The 23310-nt window shown below is 53.3% G+C and overlaps 1 protein-coding gene across 1 annotated transcript; it reads left to right on the forward strand.

Moving 5' to 3' along the window:
- Positions 1-8524: 8524 nt before the first annotated feature.
- Positions 8525-16026, forward strand: CACNG5 (calcium voltage-gated channel auxiliary subunit gamma 5). Its single transcript, XM_026512260.3, has 5 exons — positions 8525-8720; positions 10160-10246; positions 11995-12135; positions 15313-15458; positions 15769-16026. Exons 1-5 carry the CDS (start codon positions 8525-8527, stop codon positions 16024-16026), a joined length of 828 nt encoding a protein of 275 aa, XP_026368045.1.
- The last annotated feature ends 7284 nt before the right edge of the window (positions 16027-23310 follow it).

Genomic DNA, 23310 nt, shown 5'->3' on the forward strand with positions numbered 1-23310 from the left:
GATGGCGGCATCGATGTGCCTACCATCTTCCACTGGTGATGATAACAGTGCACCTCAAAAAGTCTCAAATCTCTGATATGGGACATTTTGCTTTATATAGGAGCCTCTAACATTTCCTGGGGCATCACCAATAGTAGAGAAGACGTCGTCTTGAAAATCATTTTGATGCAGTAAGGATATCAATCGGGGCTGAGTAGAGCCCAGGTTCCAAATCTTCCTTTATTCTTGGCAGAAATAGGGGAGGAATTCTTAACCAGGGGCAGTTTGGAATTCTCTGTGTCCATATAGGGGGACCTTTGTCATACTTCAGGTAACACGCATAAAAATACCATTGTGACCTTTCAAAGAAAGCCTGACAATACTTCTAAAAGTATAAAATGTTTCATATCCTTTAACCCAGAAATTCCACTTGCAGGAATACATCCTGAGAAAATACTTGCAAATGGCTACAGGTACTTAGCTATAAGGATGTTTGCGTATCGTTCGCAGTAAGGAAATGTTTGAAACAACCTAGTTGTTCCACAGTAGGGAAATGGTTGTGTCAGTGTTGGTATATCCAAACCAGATGCTCTATATTCTGCAGCTACAAAAAATAGTGCAGAAATTATTGATGATATTAGGTAAAATGAAATCAGGCTCTCCTCTGGTACATGCAGTACGCTCACATTTGTAATGCGTAGAAACAGTATAATTTACGTAGAATAATTCTGCAAAGAAAATACTATTGGCGACACAATTGCTGTCATCCTAGCTTGGTTAGTACTGCCTGGTTAAACCCCCTCCCGCCTGACTCGGTGTCTGTGGCCATGCCTTAGGAGAAACATTGTGGAGACTCCGTAGGGCATGTCATTGGACCTTCAGCAGAGTCTTGGTCAGCAGTCCCCCCAGCTGGACTTCTTTCTCTGGCAAAAGCAGCAGTGCTCAGTCCACGCCCGTATTGCTTGTTGGGTTCCTATGGAAACTGGTCCATGAGTAACCTTGTGCTACTGGACGCTGACCTCTGTTGTGGGAGGTTTGGGCACACAGTGTCACAGACTTGTGCCAGAGCTCTGCGTCCTCGGCTCTACAGCCTGGACTCCTGGCAGACAGACCGACTCCGGCTTTTGCTCTTAGCCTCAGGGCCGGGAGTGCTTGGAAGGCAGAGAGCATATTCCTTGGGTCTTGCTTTTGTCCAAGGACAGCGAATTCTCGCCTGGCAATGTCCACTTCCTCCAGAGGACGCCTGCGTTGTGGCAGAAAGAGTTTGTTGGGGCCAGCGTGGAAAACAGACCACGCGTCAGCCCCCGGCCGGCTGCTTCGTGGTCACTTGGAAGGAGAGATGGGTCCCAAACTGGGGGAGCAGGAGAGTGATGGCGCCTAGAGGTCCCAAGTCTTCAGGTGATACACTTCTTCTGATGCTGAGCCTCTAATGGGCTTAACACTTAGGTATTCAATACACGTTCGCTGATGTTGTATTATTATCTATATCTACGGAAACACCACTGTGCCCACCGGGAAGACACCTTTCACATGAGCTTGCGGAGCCTTCTAGCTCCTCGCACGTAAAGAACCTAAAATCTCTCCAATCCAAATGCCTTAGATGATAGGGAGGTAAGAGAGGTCGGCATTTGGCAGAGAGAGAGATGAAGGCGATTCTGCAAGGCAGCAATTGCCATGAAAAATGGGAAATTAGAGAACTGGATGGAGATGAGAAAGTCTGGGGCATTTTGCTCCTTGAAGGGACGACGTCCCCTATTAATTCTGCCTTGTTGTTCACTGCTCTGTGGGCATCAAGCGGTGGTACTTTCTGACCGTAGCATTGTACAGAGAGGGCCCGAGGTGGCCCAGCCTTATTCGATTACACTTGTATAAATCCTCACAACAATCCTTATGAAGCTTTCCCTGTTTTACAGATGAAGATACCGAGGTTCAGAGTGGTCATGCGACTTGCCCAGGATGTGACATGGGAGAACTGGCATTCCAGCTCACATTTACCTGATCCCAAAGCCCATGTGCCACTCACTCCCCAACATAGCTGTAAATTCTAGGATTAAACGATGACCCTCAAGCCACCTGGGATCTATGTCATACTTAGGCAGGGAGAAGAAGGTGCTAATTAAATGAGTAAGAGTTATTTTGGTAACTTCTGCTGTAGAACAAATTAGCTCAGAACCCAATGGCATAAAACAGCTACCAGGGGCACGTGGGTGGCTCAGCTGGTTAAGCATCCGGCTCTTGATCTCAGCTCGGATCTTGGTCTCAGGGTCGTGAGTTCAGTCCCCTGAAAAATAAAATGAACAAACTAAAAAACAACTACCATATTTTGCTCCTGATTTTGTGGGTCAGGAATTTGGGAAGTGCTCAGCTGGGCTGTTCTTGTTTGGAGTTTGTCCAGTGGATGCAGTCAGACCATTGGCTGGGGCTGCCATGACCGGAAAGTTCCACCGGGCTGGGTGTGTCCCGGCTGGCCCAATCCCGTGGCTGGGAGCTCAGCTGGGCTGTCAGTCAGAACTCCTATTGTCTCCAAGGCGGTGGTTCTCACCCAGGGGTGATTTTGCCACCCAGGGGTATTTGTGTCTATTACAACAGGGGTGCTCACCATCTTGTGGGGCACGTCACAGCTCCCCACAACAAGCATGTGTCCAGCCCAAAACGCCAATAGGGCCAAGGTTGAGAAATCCTGTCCAAAGCCTGTTGATCTCAGGCGAGTCAGACTTCTTGCCTGGGGACTGGCTTCCCCCTGCAGGGGCTCCCCAGAGAACCAGGCGGAAACTGCATCCCCTCCTGGGACCCAGCCTCAGAAGTCACATGACGTCACTTCCCTAGACTCTGTTGGTCAAAGTCATTACAAACCTGCCTAGACTCAAGGAGGGGTGAGCTGTGTGGATCCCACCTCTCAACGGGAGGAGTGTCAGAGAATTTGTGGTCACTTTTTAACACCATAGAATGTGATGGGGATCAGCACGAGGGGAAGCAGGCAGGGCACAGGGCCACTGGGGGCTGTGCTCTGGTCACCAGCTCATTCTTGCTGGGTGTTGGCCAAGCTGACACTGAGTCACTTAGACCAGCTCACAGGAGCAGCTGCTATAACGCTCGGAAGCCCTGTCAAGAACCCCCACACTCCAAACCGTTCATCATGTGCTAGGGTTTTCTCTGGGTTAGTGGGAAACTGAGATCAGGATATCTGCGTTGGACTGTCCTTCCACTTCTTTTCTCCTCCCCAGTGAAACCCTGCCCACCGTGCCACACACACTCCCAGTTCCCCAGCTGGGCTCTCACTCGTGCCCGGAAGCTTACCTGTCTCTGAGCACCTAAGCACTTCATTATTGGCTTGGGCAGAGAAATCTGCCATTAGTGATTTAATCTCCGCAAGACATTTCTCCCTAATTGCTAGTCACAGATGATAATTAGCCACTGTTAATTCCTGATCGTTAACAAGCTGATTCTTAGAGGTAATGGCAACAGGGCAATCATCTTAAAAGGCTCGAAGCTGGGGGCGCCTGGGTGGCTTGGTCGTTGGGCGTCTGCCTTCGGCTCAGGGCATGATCCTAGGGTCCTGGGATCAAGCCCCACGTCAGGCTCCCTGCTCTGCTGGGAAGCCTGCTTCTTCCTCTCCCACTCCCCCTGCTTGTGTTCCCTCTCTCGCTGGCTGTGTCTCTCTCTGTCACATAAATAAGTTAAACCTTTAAAAATAATAAATAAAAGGCTCGAAGCTGCCATGCTTCCGGGCCCCAAGCTCCAAGAGATGACACTGCATTTTGGCATCTCTAGCCCAGAAATCAACTGGGGCCCTTCCGTTTTTGTTTACAAGGGCAGCTATTGGACAGTTGATGACTCTATTCTTTCGTTTTCTTCTCTGGATATACGGTGGGGTTTTTTAGAAGCTTTGTCGATCACAGAACAGTATAAAGAAAATCAAATACACATAACCTTATGACCTGGAAGTTTCCACCATCACCGTTTTGGTTTATGTCTTCCCAGTCTATGAATTTTTTTCATAGTTGAGCTCCTGGCAAACATGGGGTTTTACCTCCAGCTTTATTCACTTACTATTCCAGCGTAAACGTCTTGTCTGGTGGTAGCAACTTATTTAAAAAAGGTCTGCCTCCCCTATGAGAAGAATCAACTGGATGTTATAGCCGAGGGAGAGGATTCGTGAGAAGAAGAAGCAACCGTGGGGAAGCAGAGACCTGATTGTGTGGGAACTGGGAATTCATTCCCGGCCAGAGCGTCTTCAGGGAACTGCTGTCCCTGCCCCCCTCCCAAGACACTGGCTGGAAGAATTTGTGCGCACGCGCACGGTCACGCGGGAGAACGGCTGGGAACTAAGATGTTAACGGTGCTGTTGCTTTCTGAGTGGGCAAGTGCATGAATTTTCCTCCTCTGCCTTATGATTTCCCGTATAGCACAGAGGAAAGAGCACTGGATCAGCATTCAGAAGATTTCCAGTCCACGTTCTTGTCCCTCCACGGAACTGGGCGCGCAATCTCAGGTAAGTCTCTCCTCTGGACCCTGGTTTTCTTAAATGTGCTTTGAGGGAAGCGTTAGTCTTCCCGCCCTGAAAGGTGGTTTTGGGAATCGGAAATACGGGGTTAGAGTTCGCCTCTCAGTATGAGAGTATATGCCGGCCGACTCCCCCAAGGTAAACCCAGTAGGGTCAGGAGACAGATGTTATGTAACACTTGGCTATTTCCAAAGACAGTCTTCGAAATACGGTGTCGCATGCATTTCTAGATTCCCCAGTGACCCGCTCTGGGTGTGCCTCTTCACTCCAAGTTTCTTGAACCTGTTTATTCCTTCAGCAGGGACAGGATGCAGCCAGAGCTTGGACTTGGGAATTAGACCTAACTTTACATCATTTACCGGCCACAGGTGTCTCCCACCTGTAGGCTACGTAACATGTCTGAGCCTCAGTTTCCCCATCCATGAAATGGGGGCATATGCCACCTACTACTTACGGGGTTGTCGTGAGGTCCCGATGAGGTGCTGTGCACCAAGGGCTTTTCAGTACCCAGCCCATGATATTTATCTGTACCTAAATACGATTTCATAACAGAAGCACAAATACAACCGTGTAGTGAGTAAGAGGACCATTTCTCGCTCTGTGCGGCATTCCCGGATTTGTTATGCGCTCTGAAAGAGGACTTTTCCCTTTGCCCAAGCTCGCCCCAGGCTTCATGGTCTGCTCCTGCGGGTGTGGCTGGCGGGTCGACTTCAGCCTCTTCCTTCCTCTCCTGCGTGTGTGGCCTCAGATCCGATCTCCTCTCCACCTTCACCTTCCCAGATCTCTCACATCTGAATCTTTTTTTGTCTCTCTGCCAAGCTTACTATTAAAATTGGCCTTTCAGCCCCAGTGAGGTGCTAACTGTTTCAGAAGCCCCGACCTGTGCCCCTGCAAGGACAGGGGAGGGCTGGTTACCCCCACTGCGACGGGGGAGGGCTGGTTACCCCCACTGCCGGTGTGATGCTAATTCCTCACAAAGCACTGCATCCCCACTGTGTTTAATCCCCCAGCAATGTCATGGAGTGGCCCGGTGAGAACTTAGTATTCTTCATGGGGGGGGGGGGGCAGCATCGTTCCCAAAGTGGGTGCCACAGAAACAGATGCCATTTTGTGGACACAGAAGTTTGGAAAACACCGCAATGAACGAAACTGCACACGCTTTTCAGGCCTGTAAAGTATTCGTGTGCAACGTGATTCTTCAAGACCTGGATGGAGTGCTTCCCATGCTTTTTTCCCACCAGAGTCCTTTTTACTAGAATAGTGCTCCATGGAACCCACTTTGGGAAGACACTCATAGAGGTGGCACAGGAAGGGTCTCGGGAAGGAGGCAGGGTGAAGTTCAAAGACAGGCACCACTATTTGCTAGCTGAGCGATCTCAGGCAAGTTTCTTAACCTCTCTGATCCTCAGTTTGCTCACCTACAAAATGGGGACGGTAACAGGCCTGTAAGGATTACAATAGAGAGTCAAGTGCTTCGCAGAATGCCTAACAATGAAGAACATTCAATAGACTTTGGCTTTAATTGTTATTTTCTTCGAGAAAAAAAAAACGGCCCTCCGAAAGATTACTGTTTCAACATGACACGGCTAGTTAGTGACCGGACTGCGTGCGTCCAGGCGTCCCCCCTCTCACTTCAAGGCTCTTCACAGCATATAGGGCTGTTCTCATTGGGGATCGAATCCTTTTGTTCTCCTCTCCTTCCCTTACCCCCCCCCCCAACCACCCGTGGGCTGCTAATTCCCTTCCCTCTGGCAGATTCGTGGTTTTGCAAACCTCAAAAGTGAGTGCAAACTGCTATGAAAGTCTTAGTGATTCCCTTGTCACTCCCCATCCCAGCAGTCCCTGCAGCCACTGCCCTGGGGCTCCTGCAGGCAGCCTGCCCCGCCACCCTCCCCTCCCCCTGGGGCCCCCGGCTTCTGCCTGTGCTGATGCCGCCCCGCCCTGGGGTCCCAGGCATGCTGCTGCTGTTCCGTCCTTTTCCAGCCCGTGAACTGTGCAAGCAAGAGCGCCTCTGCTCCCCCTGCCTCTTCCGTAGCCACGAGCACAGGGCTCCCAGAGCAGGTGCCTTGCTAGGTGCGTGGAACCCAATCGGCAAGCCGTCCTGCTCCACCTCCTGCCCCACTGCGGGCAGAGCTACTTGGCTTGTTGGTGGGGCCGGCTGTTTGGGATTTTATTTTTCCCTCCTTTGTCAGAGCTGATTCAGGAAGGATGGTGCTCGGCCGCCTTGTGGACAGGAGGCCTTTGCTCCCAGGCTGTCACCCACACCCCCAGGAAACCAGCACGGGGCTCATTCCATAGCTGAGTCAAGTCTCCCACGGTCAGCTGATGGGGCAGGGCCCGTGCGATGGAACTAGGGTCAGTTCATCCCCCCTGTCGCAAAGAGCACCCATTCTTCTCCCCTTCTTCCTTCGCCCCACTCCTACAGCGAGCTCAGACTTTACAGATGAATTAAGCCTCCTGAACTGAGTGTGGCTTCTGTCCCCTTTCGGCAGGCTCAGCCGGGATGTACCGTGTCTCAGCTGGGATAGGACGCTGTGCTCTAGGTAGGGTCCTGAGGTGACCCCACCTCCCCATCACAGGCACTGTGGCACTTGACTCTCCCCTGAGCATTAACATTTCAAAACATCTGCCTTTGTATGACTGCAAAAGGACCCATGAGGGATGCTGATGGCCTCAGGGCTTTGCGGGCATGACTTGCCCTGCCTGCCCCCCTTCTAGAAATGGCCCTGCCTGCCCCCTACAGCACCCTAGGTGACCCTCTTCTAGGTTTTCCTCACATCTTGGCCTTCCCCATCAGCCCTTACTACATTGTAGCGTGTTTGCTTGCTTGCTTGGCTCAGAGCCTCTGACTTCAGTAGATCCGCGACTCCCCTGGATCTTGTTAAAATGAAGATTCTGGTTTAGAAAGTTGGAAGGTCGTGGGATTCTGCCTTTCTGACAGGTTCTGGGGTGAGGCCGGTGCTGCTGGTCCGTGGATCACACTCAGAGGAGCGGAGATCGATCGTCCCCCACTTGGGCCGCACGTTAGCACCGCGGAGAGCACCTGCAGGATGTCACTGTACCCATAGGATCCCGCAGAGGGGCACCTGGGCATGAGGGATTTTTAGATGCTCCCCCGATGTTTCTATGGTGACCAGTGTCCAGAAGCCCTGAGCTGGGCTGTGGGCTCTGTAGAGGCTGGCCTCTGTCTGCCCTACTGCCCATCTTGCGCAGTGTGAGCCTGGGGCCTGGCTGTGAGGTCTCAGTAGTTGTGCTCATGGCTCACCTTGTGTAGACGTCCGGCTTCTGGCTGGTTCAGAGCTGGCTTCTGCCAGTACCGCGTGCTGAACCGGCAAGGTCACATGGTTTTAAGAGGCCCGTTGGGTTTGGACTGTGGTGTGGCTTATTGACTTGGGCTGACCCAGAACTACAATTGATTAGAGTCCCTGAGGAAGACACCTTCCCAAGATGCCTTCTCTGCCCCTCTGCCTGTTCTTAGGGCCGCTGTTCCTTCCCCCCTGGGTCCTGCTGCTCTCTGCCAGGGTGCACTTGGACCTCGGAGCCCTTCTTAACACAGAGAAGTCCACCCCAGCACAGTGCCTGCCTCCAGTTCTCCTCAAGCTCTCAGGGAGACCTCAAGCTGCATTTTGATTGTGTTGGGGGTGCCTTTGTTCTTTGAACAAGAACTCTCCGAGGGCAAGGAGAGTGCTGTGTTCGTCTTATCTTCCATGGACACAGGGCATTCTGCAGATGAATGGGTGAACGGTGTTATCCCGCAAGGGGGGCTCCCGGAGAGGAAAGGGGGACCCTTGTGGTAGCCCATCCAGAAAGCTGTGAATTCCTCATGGGGTGAGGAAGCACCCGCATAGTGGCCGGGCGTCCAGGAGCTGGCCTGGGGGTCTTCCTTCATCCGGTGGGCCAGGTGGGGTTGATTTAGTTATGTCCCCCGGGGCCCCACACGTGGGCCTCCTCGGAGCTGCGGCTACTACAACCAGCCCACCCTCTCCCCCACCTCCAGAGCCCACTTCCTTGGCCGCAGGCTGCCCAGCGATCTCTGGGAGGATGAGTGGCTGCGGGAGGAAGGCCCTGACCCTGCTGAGCAGCGTCTTCGCTGTCTGTGGCCTGGGCCTCCTGGGCATCGCCGTCAGCACCGACTACTGGCTCTACCTGGAGGAGGGCGTGGTCCTGCCCCAGAACCAGAGCATGGAGATCAAGATGTCCCTGCACTCGGGCCTGTGGCGTGTCTGCTTCCTCGCAGGTAAGGGCACCCCAGATTGGGCCAGCCCTGCCCCAGACAGAGAAGCAGCCCTTGCCCCCAGAAAACCTGCCCGAGAGGCCCCCTGTTGAGAAGAAATGGCCCCGAGGGAAGGGGGCAGTTCACCAGGGACAGTTCTCGTGGATTCTGGGTGGGGCTCCCCACAGCAACCAGGGTCCATTCCAAACTCAAGCCCTGAGTCACAGTGTCCATCAGGGCAGGTCCTGTCGTCCCCTGGGGCTTGTGTCCCCCCACCTGAGAGATGGATGTAGCCACGCCTTCCCCATCCTTCCCCCACACTCTGCCTCCCAGGCTAACTGAGGCTGGCCTCCCACGGGTCTGGAACTGCCCTTGCGTGCCGTAGCTCGTGGAGTGATCGTTCCCAGTGCCTCCCCACCACACTCTAAGGCAGGACTTCTTATTTCCACTTTACAAATAAACAAATGAAGATCCAGGGAGGCAAAGTACGTCTCCTTGACTCAACGTCCCAGGTCCACTCGTTTACAGAATGAGAAAGCCTTGGCAGTTGCCCTGTTCCAATTCCGTGAAACGGGAAAGAGAGAATCCAGGTGCAGGTCTTTCCAAATCTGCAGGATGGTGCAGGCTTTGATCCCACCTGTCTGGGCCTCCCTCCGGTTTGCGAGGACTTCTCTGGAATCCTTGAGTTGCTATTCCAAGCGCTTTGTTTTTATCCCTTTATCGTGGCCCAGAGCCAGCCTGTACAATAAGAACATCTCCATGCCCTTCGAGACTGGTCGCAAGCCTGAGCTGGCCGGAATCCCCGCAGGGCGATTACTGAGCCTTTCCCGAAGGGCCCAGTCACCTACATGTGCTGCTCAGAGGGGGCATGTGGTTCTCCCAGCTTTATAGTAGGACTTTGGGGAATGAGGGTGGTGATTGGCGCCCAGCAGTATTCAGCAGGGAGGACACCTGAACGCCTGGCCTCCTGGTGTCTCGTTGGTCTACTTCGGAAATGGCATCTGACACCGACCTCCCCTCCTACGGCCCTAAACTATGTGGCATCAGTCTCTACTTAAATCTGAAGCAGAATTTGAAGTCACTAGGATCTGGCTTCCAAAATGATCGACAAGGCTTTGGGGGTTCTGTTCCACGATACCCGCGCTGGGGAAGCTAAGCCAGCCATGCGCCATCATCTGCCCCAGGGCAACAAGATGGCCACCAGCTGTGTTACTCAACCTCCAGTGCGGGGGTCCATCTTCACAGTGGTGCTTCTCCAGGAAAGATGTGATGTCAGGAGGCACCCCCACCCCTACTGCGGGTCACTAGCCAGGGTTGGGACGCCTAGGTTTAGATCCAGCCCAGGTGTAAATACACAGTGGGCCGAAGACCCCAGAACATTTGGGGGTGCCATTTGAATGTATTAACTTCAAATCCAATGTTCGAGAATCACCTGCAAACGTAAATGATTCCTGTCTCCGCAGGTGAGGAGCGGGGACGCTGCTTCACCATAGAATATGTGATGCCCGTGAACAGCCAGCTGACCTCAGAGTCCACCGTCAATGTTCTCAGTAGGTGCCTCAGACTTTCCGACCGGGGTCCCTGGCTAGACAGAGCAGAGTGGGCAGAGGGAAGAGGCAGGGTGACCAGCTTGCTTCTCAAGGGTTAATGCCCTTCAGCTCAGCTGGTGGAGCCGTCCTCAGCTCCCCAGAGCGCGCTCCACAGATTTTCCTTCCAGTGGTGATCGCAGCTTGCTGGAGTCTCCGAGTGCTGTGGCCCAGGGAAGTGAGAGGGCATTCTGCCTCGTGTCTTAGTCCGTGTGGGCTGCTGTAGCAAAATACCCCAGACCAGGGAGTTCATGACCAACAGAAATGTATTTCTCTCAGTCATGGTGGCTGGAAGGCCAAGATCAAGGTGCCGGCAGGATCACATTGTGGGGAGGGCCCTCTCCCTGCTCACAGATGACGCCCTCTTCTGTGTTCTCACGCAGAGGAAGGGGCGAGGGAGCTCCGTGGGGTCTCTTTTGTAAAGGCGTGAGCTCACTCCTGAGGGCTCCACCCTATGCATCCAAACCATAGCACTTGGGGAACTGATGCAAACTCTCTGTCCCCAAGAAGATTGACCGCATGGCCTTTGCCTCACCGGGGTCGATTCTGACCCCCCGTGTGGGCTTGCAGTACAGTTTGGATACTAATCACCCCAACGTAGCACAAAGGCACAGGCTAAGGCCTCAGTCCCCCAACCAGACTGCCCTCACTTCCCACACCAGCTGGGAGTTCCGGAGACCCCAAGGCCACCGGCATTTCTGACCAGCTGGCTACAGGTAAGGAGTTCCTGTGACCCTCTCAGGTTCAAACAATTCCTGGAACAAGACCTAGAACTCAGGAAAGCACTGTACTTACTATCACCGTTAAAGGGTTCAGATCAAGACCAGCCAGATGAGGAGGCGCACAGGGGAGAGCTGGGGGGGCATCGAATGTCGAGTCTCCGTGTCTTCTCCCCATGGACTCAGGACGCGTCGCCATCCCAACTCATGGATGTGTTCACTAACCAGGAGACTCAACCACGCTTTGGTGCCGAGTTTTTATTGGGTTTCATTACAGAGGCGTGATGGAGTGAGCTGTCCACCATGTGACTGAACACAATCTCCAGACCCCCGCCCCTTCCCAGGGTCAGGCCTGGATCACGTGGCTCAAAACCCCAACCTTCTAATCACATGGGTGGTCTTTCCAGGCCTCCCGTCCTGAGTCAGCTGACTGGAAGCATCTCAGGTGTAGTCAAGAGCCCTCCATGAATATCAAAGACTCTCTTCTCACTTGGGAAGTTCCAGGGATGCAGAGGTTATCTCTCAGGAACCAAGGACAAAGACAAGATACATTTATTATGCAGGCCATTCCCCAAATAATTATAAGTTGAAGACAACAGAGGCCAGGAACTGTCTCCTGCTCGCCTCAGAGATAAATGCCTTTGCCCATGGAGAGGGTGCATGCCCCCAGGAGAGGAAGTGAGAGGAGTGACCAAGGCCCTTCCATGGCTGCCATACTGGACGCCCAGGAGGGAGCAGTTCATGCTGGAAGAGAAGACAGAAGCATGTTGGCCCTTGAAGTCAGACCTCCCAGCCCTGCCTCAGGGACACAAGCCCTGCCAGTGCTGGGAGATCCTGCAGCCGCCCAAGGAGGGGGTAGAGCCCAGAGAGCTCATGCAGGCCAGGGGACTTCGGGGACCCGTTGGCAGACGCTGCCAGGAACACTCCACTTGGGAGGGGGGCAGTAGGTAAGGCCATGGGAGGCTGACAGTGTCCTCTTGTCCCCTCAATTAGAAATGATTCGCTCGGCCACGCCATTCCCCCTGGTCAGCCTCTTCTTCATGTTCATTGGGTTTATCCTGAGCAACATTGGACACATCCGTCCGCACAGGACAATACTCGCCTTTGTCTCCGGCATCTTTTTCATTCTCTCAGGTAAGTTGTACTGTCTGCTTTCGCGCCCTCTCAGCTCTCAACATGTGACTCCTCCACGCTCTGCTCTGTCTGGGAAGTGTGGTCACAGCTGTGGGTCCAGCCCTGGCGCCGGAGCAGCGAGTCAGAGCCCCAGGCGGAACTGAGTCAGAGCGAGGGAGGCTCTGATGGCCTCGATTCCACCCAGGACCCCTGGAGAGGAGAGACCTGACAGGCTCTCCGGGGGTAGAGCTGGGATTTCAACCCGGGACTCTCTCCTCATCCCCAACCCCCCACCCCCCACTCTTCCACCAATAATGAGCATTCTTATTTTTGAAGGGGCTGTTTCTTCCTGATTTTGCATGAAAGGTAAATACAGTCTGCCTTTGGAATCGTGGCCCCTTCACTCTCAGCCCTCGGCTATCGTCAGGAGATTCCTAGTGTCCCCTTCACTTTCCAGTCACACCCATACCTCGCTCCCTTAAACATGGATCTGTCTTCCTGGAGGTTGTCTGTTTGCCATTCATTCATTCATTCATTCATTCATTCATGATATCTACCAGGCCTTATTCTGGGTGCCGGTGTCACTGCCCACAAAAAGGTCAGCAGAGTGGGAGGTGTAAACAAGCAAATATGAACATAGCAGGACACGCAAGGACTGCTATGGGGGCCGAAGGCAGTGATGAAACTCAGACCAGGGTTGGTCAGGGAAGACTACCAGAAGGGGAGCTGAAGGATGCGTAGGAATTAGGTAAAGGAGTGAGGTTGGGGGTGGGGATGGAAAGGGAGCCTGGAGGACAGAGAGAGGATGAAGCATTGGGGAGTTCGTTGCTCAGTGTGGCGGGAGTGTAAGGTGGGATGTGGCGGGAGGGGAGACGGGAAGGCATCTGAGGATACCTTACGGATTTTGGACATTGTGAGAAACCTCAGAAGGATTTTGAGCTGAGGGATGACAATATGACCATATTTGGGGATTTTAGAATGACCTCTGGGGAATGGAAGGATGGAAGCAAGACAGAGCAGAGAGAGCAGGCGAGGGACGATTGCAGTAGCACAGGAGAGGTGATGGTGGCCCATGCTGTAAGGATGTTAGGAGAGAAGAGAGATGAGAGGATTCAGGTGACATTGGGGGATAAACTCAACAGGGCAAGGACTAGGCTTTCAAGGGAAGAGGCAAGGATGGTGCCAAGTTCTTGCTTGGGCAGTGGGTGGATGACGCATCTATGGTTGATCTAGAGACCATAGGAGAAGCAGCAGATTTAGGCCAAGTTCATGAGTTTATTGTGGGAAATGCTGAGTTTGAGGTGTCCGTGTAGCAACTAGGGGGAGGTGTCCCAAAGGCTGCTAGAGGTCAGAGGCTCACGGTAGGGCCCTGGACCCAAAATAGAGATTAGGAGCTACCCGCTTAAGGAGTAGGAGAGGGAACCATGGGTAGGGATGAGGTTAGTCACGGGGAGTGTGCAGAGTGAGAAGGCAAGAGAATATGCGAAATAAAGATAGTCTCTTTCTCCCCTTAAGGGGACCTGTGCATTTTCACGAGGGACCTTTGCTTTTGGAGATAGTACTTCAGACAGAAGAGTGACCCCCAGGGCATGTATTTTCAGTGCCCCGGAGCCCTGGACTCATTGACAAGGGAGGGCTTAGGGAGGAGATGCTCAGATGGAAGATGGTAGGTGGATGGCTTGAATGATGGATGGATGGATGGATGGATGGATGGATGGATGGATGGATGGATAGATGGATAGATGGGAGGGGGAGGGGAAGGGAGGGGAGGGGAGTAAAAATAGCTCTTGGGCACCAGGTATTCTGGTTGCCACCTGATTCCCAAGCCAGTTTAGTTCCTTTTCTCAACATTTTCTTATTAGTATAGCTCGCCCCTCCCTTCCTCCCTCCCTTCCTTCCTTTCTTACTTCCATCTTTCCTTCCTTCCTTCCTTCCTTCCTTCCTTCCTTCCTTCCTTCCTTCTTCCCTCTATTTCTTCCTTCTTCCCTCCCTCCCTTCCTTCCTTCTTACTTCTTTCTTTCCTTCTTTCTCCTTCCATCCTTTCTTCCCTTCATCTGTCCATCTTTTTTTCAACTGACCCAACCCTCTTCCATCTACCCTTCCATCCATCACTCCAACAAATATTTATTGAGCACCTGCAGCGTCCTTGGCCTGCCTTCTGCATAGTGATATTTCCACCTAGTCCAAGAGATGCAGACTCAGGGGTTAAACGTTTCCTTTATCTTTCTGTGAATTTCACAAGAGTCAAGGCCTCATGGTAGCTTCCAGGCACCTGAGCTTTTTCAGCAGTGGGCAACAGGGTCGGAAATCTCAGAATGAATGGGGCCACGCGATGTTGTTTTAATGATAACAATAGAGAAGCTTCCCTTGGGCCAGCCACGATTCCAGCATGAGTTAAGCAGCAAGGAAGGCTCGAATCACAGCTCTTTTCCTTTAACGTTCCTCCTTCAAGATGCCCTAGTTTAATCATGTGAGTGGAATTAAGCCTGAACAGCTCAAAACAGAGTAATTAATTATGTCCTGACTCAATGACAGTAACTGAGCCGGTGCCTGAGGCAGTCACTTGAACGGCTGAGCAGGAGTTGGGGCCCCACTGGCCTCTTGATATATCGCTTGCCAGAACCTGGACGAACTCGCTCTACCCCTCCCGCTCAGGATCTCAGTATGCCACGGCCCTGGCAGGGGCGCTGCGAAGACCATGGGCCGCTTAATCTCCACAAGCATGTTAGGGAGATAGGGACCGGAGGCCCTGGCTGCCTCCGCCAAGGGAGCCTGCCTTGGTCCTCAGTTTAGCAAAAGCCACTTGCTCGCTCAGTGGTTTGCACCCTTAGCTCACATTAAGACAGTGCCAGGGCGCCTGCCCAGGCCAAGTGACCCCGAATGTCTGGGGACGGGGCTCAGGCAAGAATGTCTGACAGGTGATCCTCATGGGTGGGCAGGGGGGGGGTGACAGCCACGGGGTTCCATGGCTCAGAAGGTGGCCGGACAGGGAGCTCTCTTCCCCGCAATGATCTGCTTTCTAGGAGGTAATGGTCTAAACGAGGGCTTTAGGAGAAGAGCTCCTGCTCTCCTTCGGGCCCAAAGTGAGAGCGCTGTTACCACAAGGTGGGTGGCTTTCTTCCCAAACCCCAAGGGGAGGTGGGTGCCCATCCGCAAACCCCCAGGGCCTCTTCACGGAGCACCCCCGCCTTGCCGCAGGCCTCTCTCTGGTCGTGGGCCTGGTTCTCTACATCTCCAGCATCAACGATGAGCTGCTCAACAGGACCAAGGACGCGGAGACCTATTTCAACTACAAGTACGGATGGTCCTTTGCCTTCGCTGCCATCTCTTTCCTTTTGACGGAGGTAAATCTCCTCCCCCAGCCCCCAGCCCCCCATCCCCTAAGGCTGGGTGGGGGCGGGGCATGCCCAGGCTGAGCGGGGAGCCGGGAGACCCTCGACAGGCACCCCGGCCCCAGCCACTCTGCTGCCCTTCGTCCTCCCCAGACTGTGTCACTCTCGCCCCTTCCCCGCCCGCTCCTCCAGGCCCTCCCCGCTCTGTCCCCGCGTCCACTTCCCTCTGCTCCCGTGGCTCTGTGCAGACCCCAGCCCCAGCGGGGGAGCCGGGGCCCAGCAGTGAGCGCCCCTCTGCTCCCCCCCCCCTCACCCCCCGCAGAGCGCTGGGGTGATGTCCGTATACCTGTTCATGAAGCGGTACACCGCCGAGGACCTGTACCGGCCCCACCCCGGCTTCTACCGGCCGCGCCTGAGCAATTGCTCCGACTACTCTGGCCAGTTCCTACATCCGGACGCCTGGGTCCGGGGCCGCAGCCCCTCCGACATCTCCAGTGACGCCTCCCTGCAGATGAACAGCAATTACCCGGCCTTGCTCAAGTGCCCCGACTACGACCAGATGTCCTCTTCCCCCTGCTGAGCCTCGCCGCCTTCCTCCACCGACCGTGGACAGCCAGATAGCCCTTCCCGCGCTCCCCTGATGGCCTGCGAGCCCCAGCCCCTTGGCTGACAGGCCCAGGCTGCCCCCACGCTTCGTTGTTGTCCCGTGAGCCACGTTGTCTCCACAGCTTCCCCAGAGTAGCTCTAGCTGCCCCAGGGTGGGTGTCCGGAGCCTGGAGCCAGCGGGCACGCTGATTGGCTGAGAGCACGGACGTAGCCCCGCCTCGTGAGTGCCAATCATTCCTGCAGCTCACCCTTCTCCCGGGAGAGGTGGCTGGCTGTTCAGCGGTGTATGTGTCCCTAGGCGCCCAACTTCACGGCCCCAGGCCCAGGCCCAGACCGGCTCTGAGAGGCCAAGTTCCTTACGCAGCCCCAGCTGGACTTGTGTGCCTACCGACCAGCCTGGCCCTCCTGTTCGTGATCTAGGCCATCAGGCCCAAAAGGTGACTGTCCTACGCAGGTCTGGAGGGTTCAGCGTTGCCAAGCAGTGCTCCTCGTGGCATCCTTTATCGTTTTTGGGTACCCACATCAGTCCGCACTGCACACCTTTCTGTGCTCTGCCCCTCCCCCTCTTCCCCGCAGGCTGTGACTCTTGCCTCCTCTCCTCCCACCAGGACTCAGCTGCTCTGGCCTTGGTCCCTAAGGGGCGGAGAGTGGGTCTGAGCCCAATCTGACAGTCACAAGAGGTGTTAATGGCTGATGCTGTCTTAATATGTGCAGCCCCGGAACATATTTCACAGGGGTCTCTCATGCCTTAACCCAAGAAGTGGCTCTGACAAGGAGAATTTCAGACTTTGGCTGGTCCAAGGTAGTATTATCAGGCACTGTTTCAGGCCCTGGGGATACTGTCCCTGCTCACGTGGGCAGTATTTCCAGTCCAAGGCTGGATAAGATAAAAATCTTATCGCATAGATACATGTCGATACCACCTGAGTAGAAAGCAGTTTTCAAAGAGGTTGCCTGGGATTTGGAGCTGGATTTGCTGACATTTGGTGCATTTTGAGTCGAAACAAGCCAGCCTTGGAATGATCCAGCTGCTCTCCTGAGGATGCCCATGAATATATGGGGGTTGTCATTTCATCCTAATACAGGGCAGTATCTGCTTCCTGGACTGGGGACATATGTAGGCAGCCAGATGCTTCCAGAAGATGAGGCGAGGTGATGCCCATTGTCCTAGTAGCGAACCAGAGCTGGGAGCTACCAAGCATCTTCCATGAAGTCCATGGGGGGCAGATGTGAGGGATTGGTGGAAGGCCCCCTGCAGGTGGGACCCCACAGTTCTCCAGACACCCTCTCAGTGTGTGCATCTCCAGTTTTGAGATCGTAGGTAGCAAAACAATGCCGGGCTCTCCATTGTGTGTTTTTGCCACGCCAGCTTTTCTCTCTTGCTCTCTTTAAGATAGCGTTCAGTTCCAGGTTCGCAGAGCCACTGTGGGCAACACATGGGCTCTGGAAGGCTGCACAGAAGACCACACATCCGTGTGCACGGACTTGGAAGGGACGGTCTCTTAGTCTTCTAGACCTGTCATAACAAAATGCTCAAACAACAGACATTTCTTTTCTCACGGTTCCAGAGACCAGAAGTCAGAGTTAAGATGGCAGCAGATTCGCTCTCCTCTGAGGCCTCTCCTTGGCTTGCAGATGGTGTCCATCTTCTCGACGTGTCCTCACACGGTCTTTTCTGTGCTTGTGTGCCCGCCCCTGGTGTCCCCATTCTCTCTCACCAGGACACCAGGCAGATTGGATGAGATCCCATCCTGAGAGCCTCATTCATCCCCTGTTTAAAGGCCCTGTCTCCATATATGGTCACATTCTGAGGTTCTGGAGGTGAGGCCTCAACACAGGACTTGGGGGGGGGGAGGTGTGCACACAATTCAGCAGGTACAAGCAGGTCACTTCGCAGCTGCATTATTCCACTTCCTTCACAGCACAGTAGAGGGGAAGATTAAAGAGCCGATTGTGGTCCCAGTTCAGCCACCCTCTGAGCATGGATCCTTGGCCAACCCCATATGCTCTGACGGGCTTGGCCCAAAGTATCCCCAAGCCGCCCCCTCCCCCACACCCGCCCCCAACTCTAGTGATTCAGCCTTGTGTAGAAAGTTCCAGATTGCCTCAAATGTGACTTTTCAATCCTTGCCTTGAAACCGATAGGGACCGTAAACCCAACCCAACCTCCCAGGCCAGTGGCACCTTGAAATGACTGCCGTACTCAGGTTACTGTTTACAGAATAAGACGGAAACCACGTTCTCCTCCGCAGCAAGGGAATTGGTTCGGGTACGTGCAGACCAGTAGGCAGCTTCTCCAAACTGGCTGGTGGTTTAGATGTGCTCTTCTCCCGTTTGGGTCAATGTAATTACCCTCCTCAAATGCACTTTTCTGTCCCTTACGCTCCCTTTCTCTGTCACCGTGCCAGGCTTGTGTGTGTGCACATGGAAAAAATAGAACCCACTTCTAAACACGAGTTGATCGTTGCGTGTGACATCATTAGGACAAGCCTTTATTGGCCTGGTCGCTGGGCTGCTAAGTGAAGCACCTCGTGCTTGGGAAGGTGCAGTTTATGCTTATCTCAGGGACAGGTTCTGGGTCATTGTCTTCCCTCATGCGGGACGGCGGGACAGATCAATCCTTGCACAACTATTACAGCTCCCTTTCCGTCTATACATTAATCTCAGAACTGGGGGGCCTATTTGCAGCCTCTCTCCATAATCAAAGGTTTTAATCAAATATTAAAGCACAAAAACTCAGAAATTATAATTAAGGTCCTTTCCCAAGGCACTTGCTGATCCCTCGTTTCCTCAAGCACTTGAAGAAAACACATTGAGATGTTTTTCTCACCTTCAAAAACTTGGAGAGGGAGGGTAATAAGCTGAAGTCTGATAAATTACGGAGTAAAAGCACTCGGGGTTACCAGTGTTGGGCAGGAATAATTCCACTGCTGGTTCCCTCCCATGTGGGACTCCCCAGACTCCTCCTTGCCCCAAGGGTGACTCAGTGATACCCCCTACCCCACCAGATAGCCTTCAAAGGAATGGTCTGTTATCAGGGCTGTGGACAGAGTTGATGGGGAGGCACTGGGGACAAACCCTTAAGTGCCTCCAGCTTTTCAGTGATGGGTCAGGGGAGCCCCCTCGATGTTTGGGTAACTCTCCTGTCTCCCCAAATAAAAGTGGTGTGTTAAGCTTCTCCCAAGAAATGGAACCAAAAGGATATACATAGGGAGATTTATTTTAAAGAATTAGCTCCCATGGTGGTGGAGGCGTGGCAAATCCGAAGTCAGATGGAGGGGAGGCTGCAGACTCAAGGGAGAGTTGCAGCTTGAGTCTGAAGGCCCGTCTGCTGGTGTATGTCCTTCTTGCTCGGGGTAGGTCAGTCTTCGTTTTATTTAGGACTTCGACTGATTGGACAAGGCCCAGCATGTTATAAAGAGTAATCTGCATTACTCAAAGTCCATGGATTTAAATGTCAATCTCATCCAGAGCACACCTTCACAGAATCTGCCAGAATAATATCTGGGCACCATGGCCCAGCCAAGCTGACACATTAAATTAACCATCACAAGTGGATAAAGGGCAGAGGAGAACAGGGGAAATGGTACTCCATCTTAAGAATTGCAGCGTGGGGGTGGGGGTGGAGGGAGTCGGCCCAGCCAGGCCCAGCCAGGCCCCAGGCTCTGGTCCTTTGCAGTCTGCCCCTTCAGCTGAGCCCATCTTCCCGACGAGTGCACGGAGCTCGTTTGCAGTTCCCACGGTCTTGACTGGTGTCCCACGCTCAGTGAATACATGCTCACATGTTGATACAACCCTTGAGAGGTTTACTAGCCTCTGGAACACAAACACTCCACTTGGTGAGTGGATACGGGTAAAAGGGTAGATTGCACTGAACGTGCCAGACATGCCAGGACCCAGCGTGCACTGCAAGTGTGAGCTCAGCCATGACAGCAAGGCTCGGTGTCTGCCGTGTGCAGACCTGACACTTCCCACAGGGGTGGGGGGTGGTGAGCCAGAGCTGGGCCATAGCCCCTCAGGACCCAGGACGGGCGCTGGGGCCCCAGGCCCTTCCTCTTGGTGAAACTACAGTTTCTGGATCCCTCCCTACAACTGCACTGGGATCCCAGACCTCCGTTCTGTGACCTTGGACAGGTCACACCCTCCCAGGGCCTGCATTGGCTTTCTCGTGCATACTAAAGCCTAATCTCCCTGTCCACTTCTGAGCCAGAGTTTTCTGCTTGGGGAGGCAGCCTGGCCTTGGGTATTTGCACAGAGCGAGCCCTCTGCTCTGCTGGGTTCAGGGAGGCAGTGGACCGGAGTTCTGTTGGATAAAATCATCTTCAGGCTCTGTCTCCAGCTCAAAAGATTCTGAGTTTTACAGGCAAAACTCAACCGAGCTCAAACCCAGCCTCTGCCTCCTGCCAGGGGCACCCAGATGACACCCCAAAGAATGCAGAATTTATATAAGAGAGCAGATATTTGGGGGACCCCAAAGAAGAACAAAATTGTGTATAATGAAGTGAAAATGGCAGGCCCCAGAGTAGCAGGAGGAGGAGGGGATGGAGGTTTCGAAGACAGAACTCAGCTGCCCCCTTCCTTCCTCTCAGCCGTAGGGGACAGGAGGGAGGGGAGCTTCTCAGCTCTGCTCCCCTGGACAGCACTGTGGGAGATGAGGCCCTATTGAGCCAACTCCAGAGGTTCAAGAGCAGGTTCAAGGTCAAGAGGCACCACTTTCATGCAAAAGGAAAGGCAAGAAAGACCCTTCCCAGCTGAAAGGTGTCCAAAACGTGACTACAGTGTCTGTCAGGAGATGAAAGTTTCCAGGTGGGAGTTGGGTGAGGGGAGGGAACTGACAGTTCCCTGGAAAAGCTCGTCCTAGAAAGTGTCAGGAGCTCAGCCGTGGCCTTGATTGGCGGACAAGGTGGTAGCCGGTTACCCCAGTGGGCTGAGGACTCAGGGATAGGACATGTAGCTTCCTTTGTTGAGTCCCAAGCCAACCTTCCAAGGGCCAAGGGAAGGATCTCAGAACTTCGAGCCTCCAGCTACTCCCTCTGGGCAAACCAGTGGCACATTTTGGGCCTCAGTTTCTCCACCCACAAGATGGTCAGCCTCCTCAGCCGCTCTTCCCTGGGAAGAAGTGAGCCTGAGTGAGAACCCGGATGTACCCCGTGGAGCAGAAGTGCTGGCTCGGGACTGAGCACTGGCTCAGAGTCACCATCTCTATGCCCCCGAGCTGAGCCGACTTGTCATGTCACCCCAGCCCTGCCCCCCTCCAATCCTTCATCCTGTGCTTAGCCTACAAAGGGCTTTCTTCCCACCCCTCTTGCTCTCTCCGCAACAGCAAGAAGCAGTTTCAGGGGGCATATCTGATACCCCCATTGCTCACTGACTTTGGCCGTGAGATCCCCCTTTTCAAAGCTGGTGGAGATTGGATTCTGGCTTATGCAGTGCAACAGATAGGACATTTCAAGAACAAGTAACAATTTTTATTCAAACTGCTTTAAACAATAGAAGTATTTCTTATCTTCATATCAGGTAAGGCCCGGAGTGGGTGGAGGTTCAAGGATTGGCTAATTCAGGGGCTCAATGATGCCATCAAGAACCCAAGTTCTTTCCATCTCTTGATTGTGCTGTCCTTGGAGTTGACTTCATCCTCAGGTTGGTATCAGGATGGTGGCAGCAATCCCAAGGGTCACATCAAGATGCAACAACATCAGAAAGAAGAGAAGGACTATCTTTTCTTCTGTGGCTTTCTTAGGAACAAAGACCCCTAAGTCCCCACCTCTGGGGTCACATGCCCATTCCTAAACCACCATCTGGCAAGGGGAGGCCCCCCACTGCAGTCATCTACTGATACATCACAAATTACCCCAAAGCTCAGTAGCTTAATCATGCAATCATACTATTTCTGACAGTTTGGGGGGGTTGAGTGGGCTCAGCAAGATGGTTCTCACTCAACATCTCTCAGGGGGTTGGAGTCTGTGACGATCATCTCCCAGGTATCTTTGCTCACTTGTCCGGCAATTATGTCCACTTGGGACCTCCACCAGGGCTGTCAGCTGGGACACCTACATACAGTCTCTTCACCAGGCCTGGTCTTCCTCAGAGCAGGAGAGCTGGGGGCTAAGAGGGAACATCCCAAGAGACAGGCAGTCTTGCCTTTCTTTGAAGAAGCCTCAGATGTCGCCTGGTGTCCCTTCCATCATAATCACCAGACCACCTGGATCTAAGGGCAAGGAACAGAGATCCTGCCAGTCTGAGATGCGAGGAGTGTCAAAGTCCCATTGTGAAGAGAGGGACATGAGCGAGGGATCTGTTGGGGAAACCATCTTTGGAAAACACTGTCTGCTACACCATGATTGGCTCTGACCATTTGTTCTCCCAGTACAGAGACTCTGATTTTGTTCTGAGCTGGGCACTGAGAGTCTGTTTCTCCGACAGTTTCCAGGTATGGTCAAGACTGTGCCATGCTCTAGGCTCTCGGGACTGACTTCCAGGCACTGAACATGTTAAAACTCCCTAGGTAGTTCTAGCGTGAGAACAGGGTTGATAACCACCGGGTTGGACCTACCAGGATTTGCCTTTCAAACTAAGGATAAAGCCCTTCTCTTGAGTCTGGTCGGGGAGTACTGCTTCCCAAACAAAATACAGGAAAAGAAGGGGAAATGGTCCTGGGTGGGCAACCAAGGATGCTAAAGGCCCAGGCATCCTCCCTGCTCCCTCCCAACCCACAGAGGCCCTGCTTCTTTAGACAAAGCTGTGCTGTGGGCAAGATATCAAGTCCATTGGCTCACGCCCAGCCTCTCTGCCCCTGGGCCCCTTCTTTGTTGAGCTGGTATTCATTGGGATGCAGGAAGGGCATGCCCTTGAGAAAGAGGACAGCAACAGTCAGCATTCTGGAGCCGGTGTGCTCTCCACCCCACTCTCAGGGCCAAGGGATAGACTGCTGGCCCTGAGTAGGCCTGATAGATGTTCAGAAATAACCTTATGGTCTCAGGGCTCCGACGCAGAGTTTAAACCAATCTTCATCACTGGCCTTTGAATAATTCATTTCACACTGAGCAATCATAAAGAGAACAAGGCCTGAGGGCTTTGGAGGTTTCTAATCAGGCAATGAAGAGACCATGTATCACAGTCTTCTCAGCAGAGTGGACTTGGGTCAATTTTTATATTAAATCCGCCCACACCCGCGCATCCACGTCCTACCCCATTTCAGATACAATGGAATCCGTGTGAAAATACCACCAAGTCTATTTTTTAAAAGACAACAACTACG

The sequence above is a fragment of the Ursus arctos genome, unplaced genomic scaffold, assembly GCF_023065955.2.
Source record: "Ursus arctos isolate Adak ecotype North America unplaced genomic scaffold, UrsArc2.0 scaffold_24, whole genome shotgun sequence".
Lineage (NCBI taxonomy): Eukaryota > Metazoa > Chordata > Mammalia > Carnivora > Ursidae > Ursus > Ursus arctos.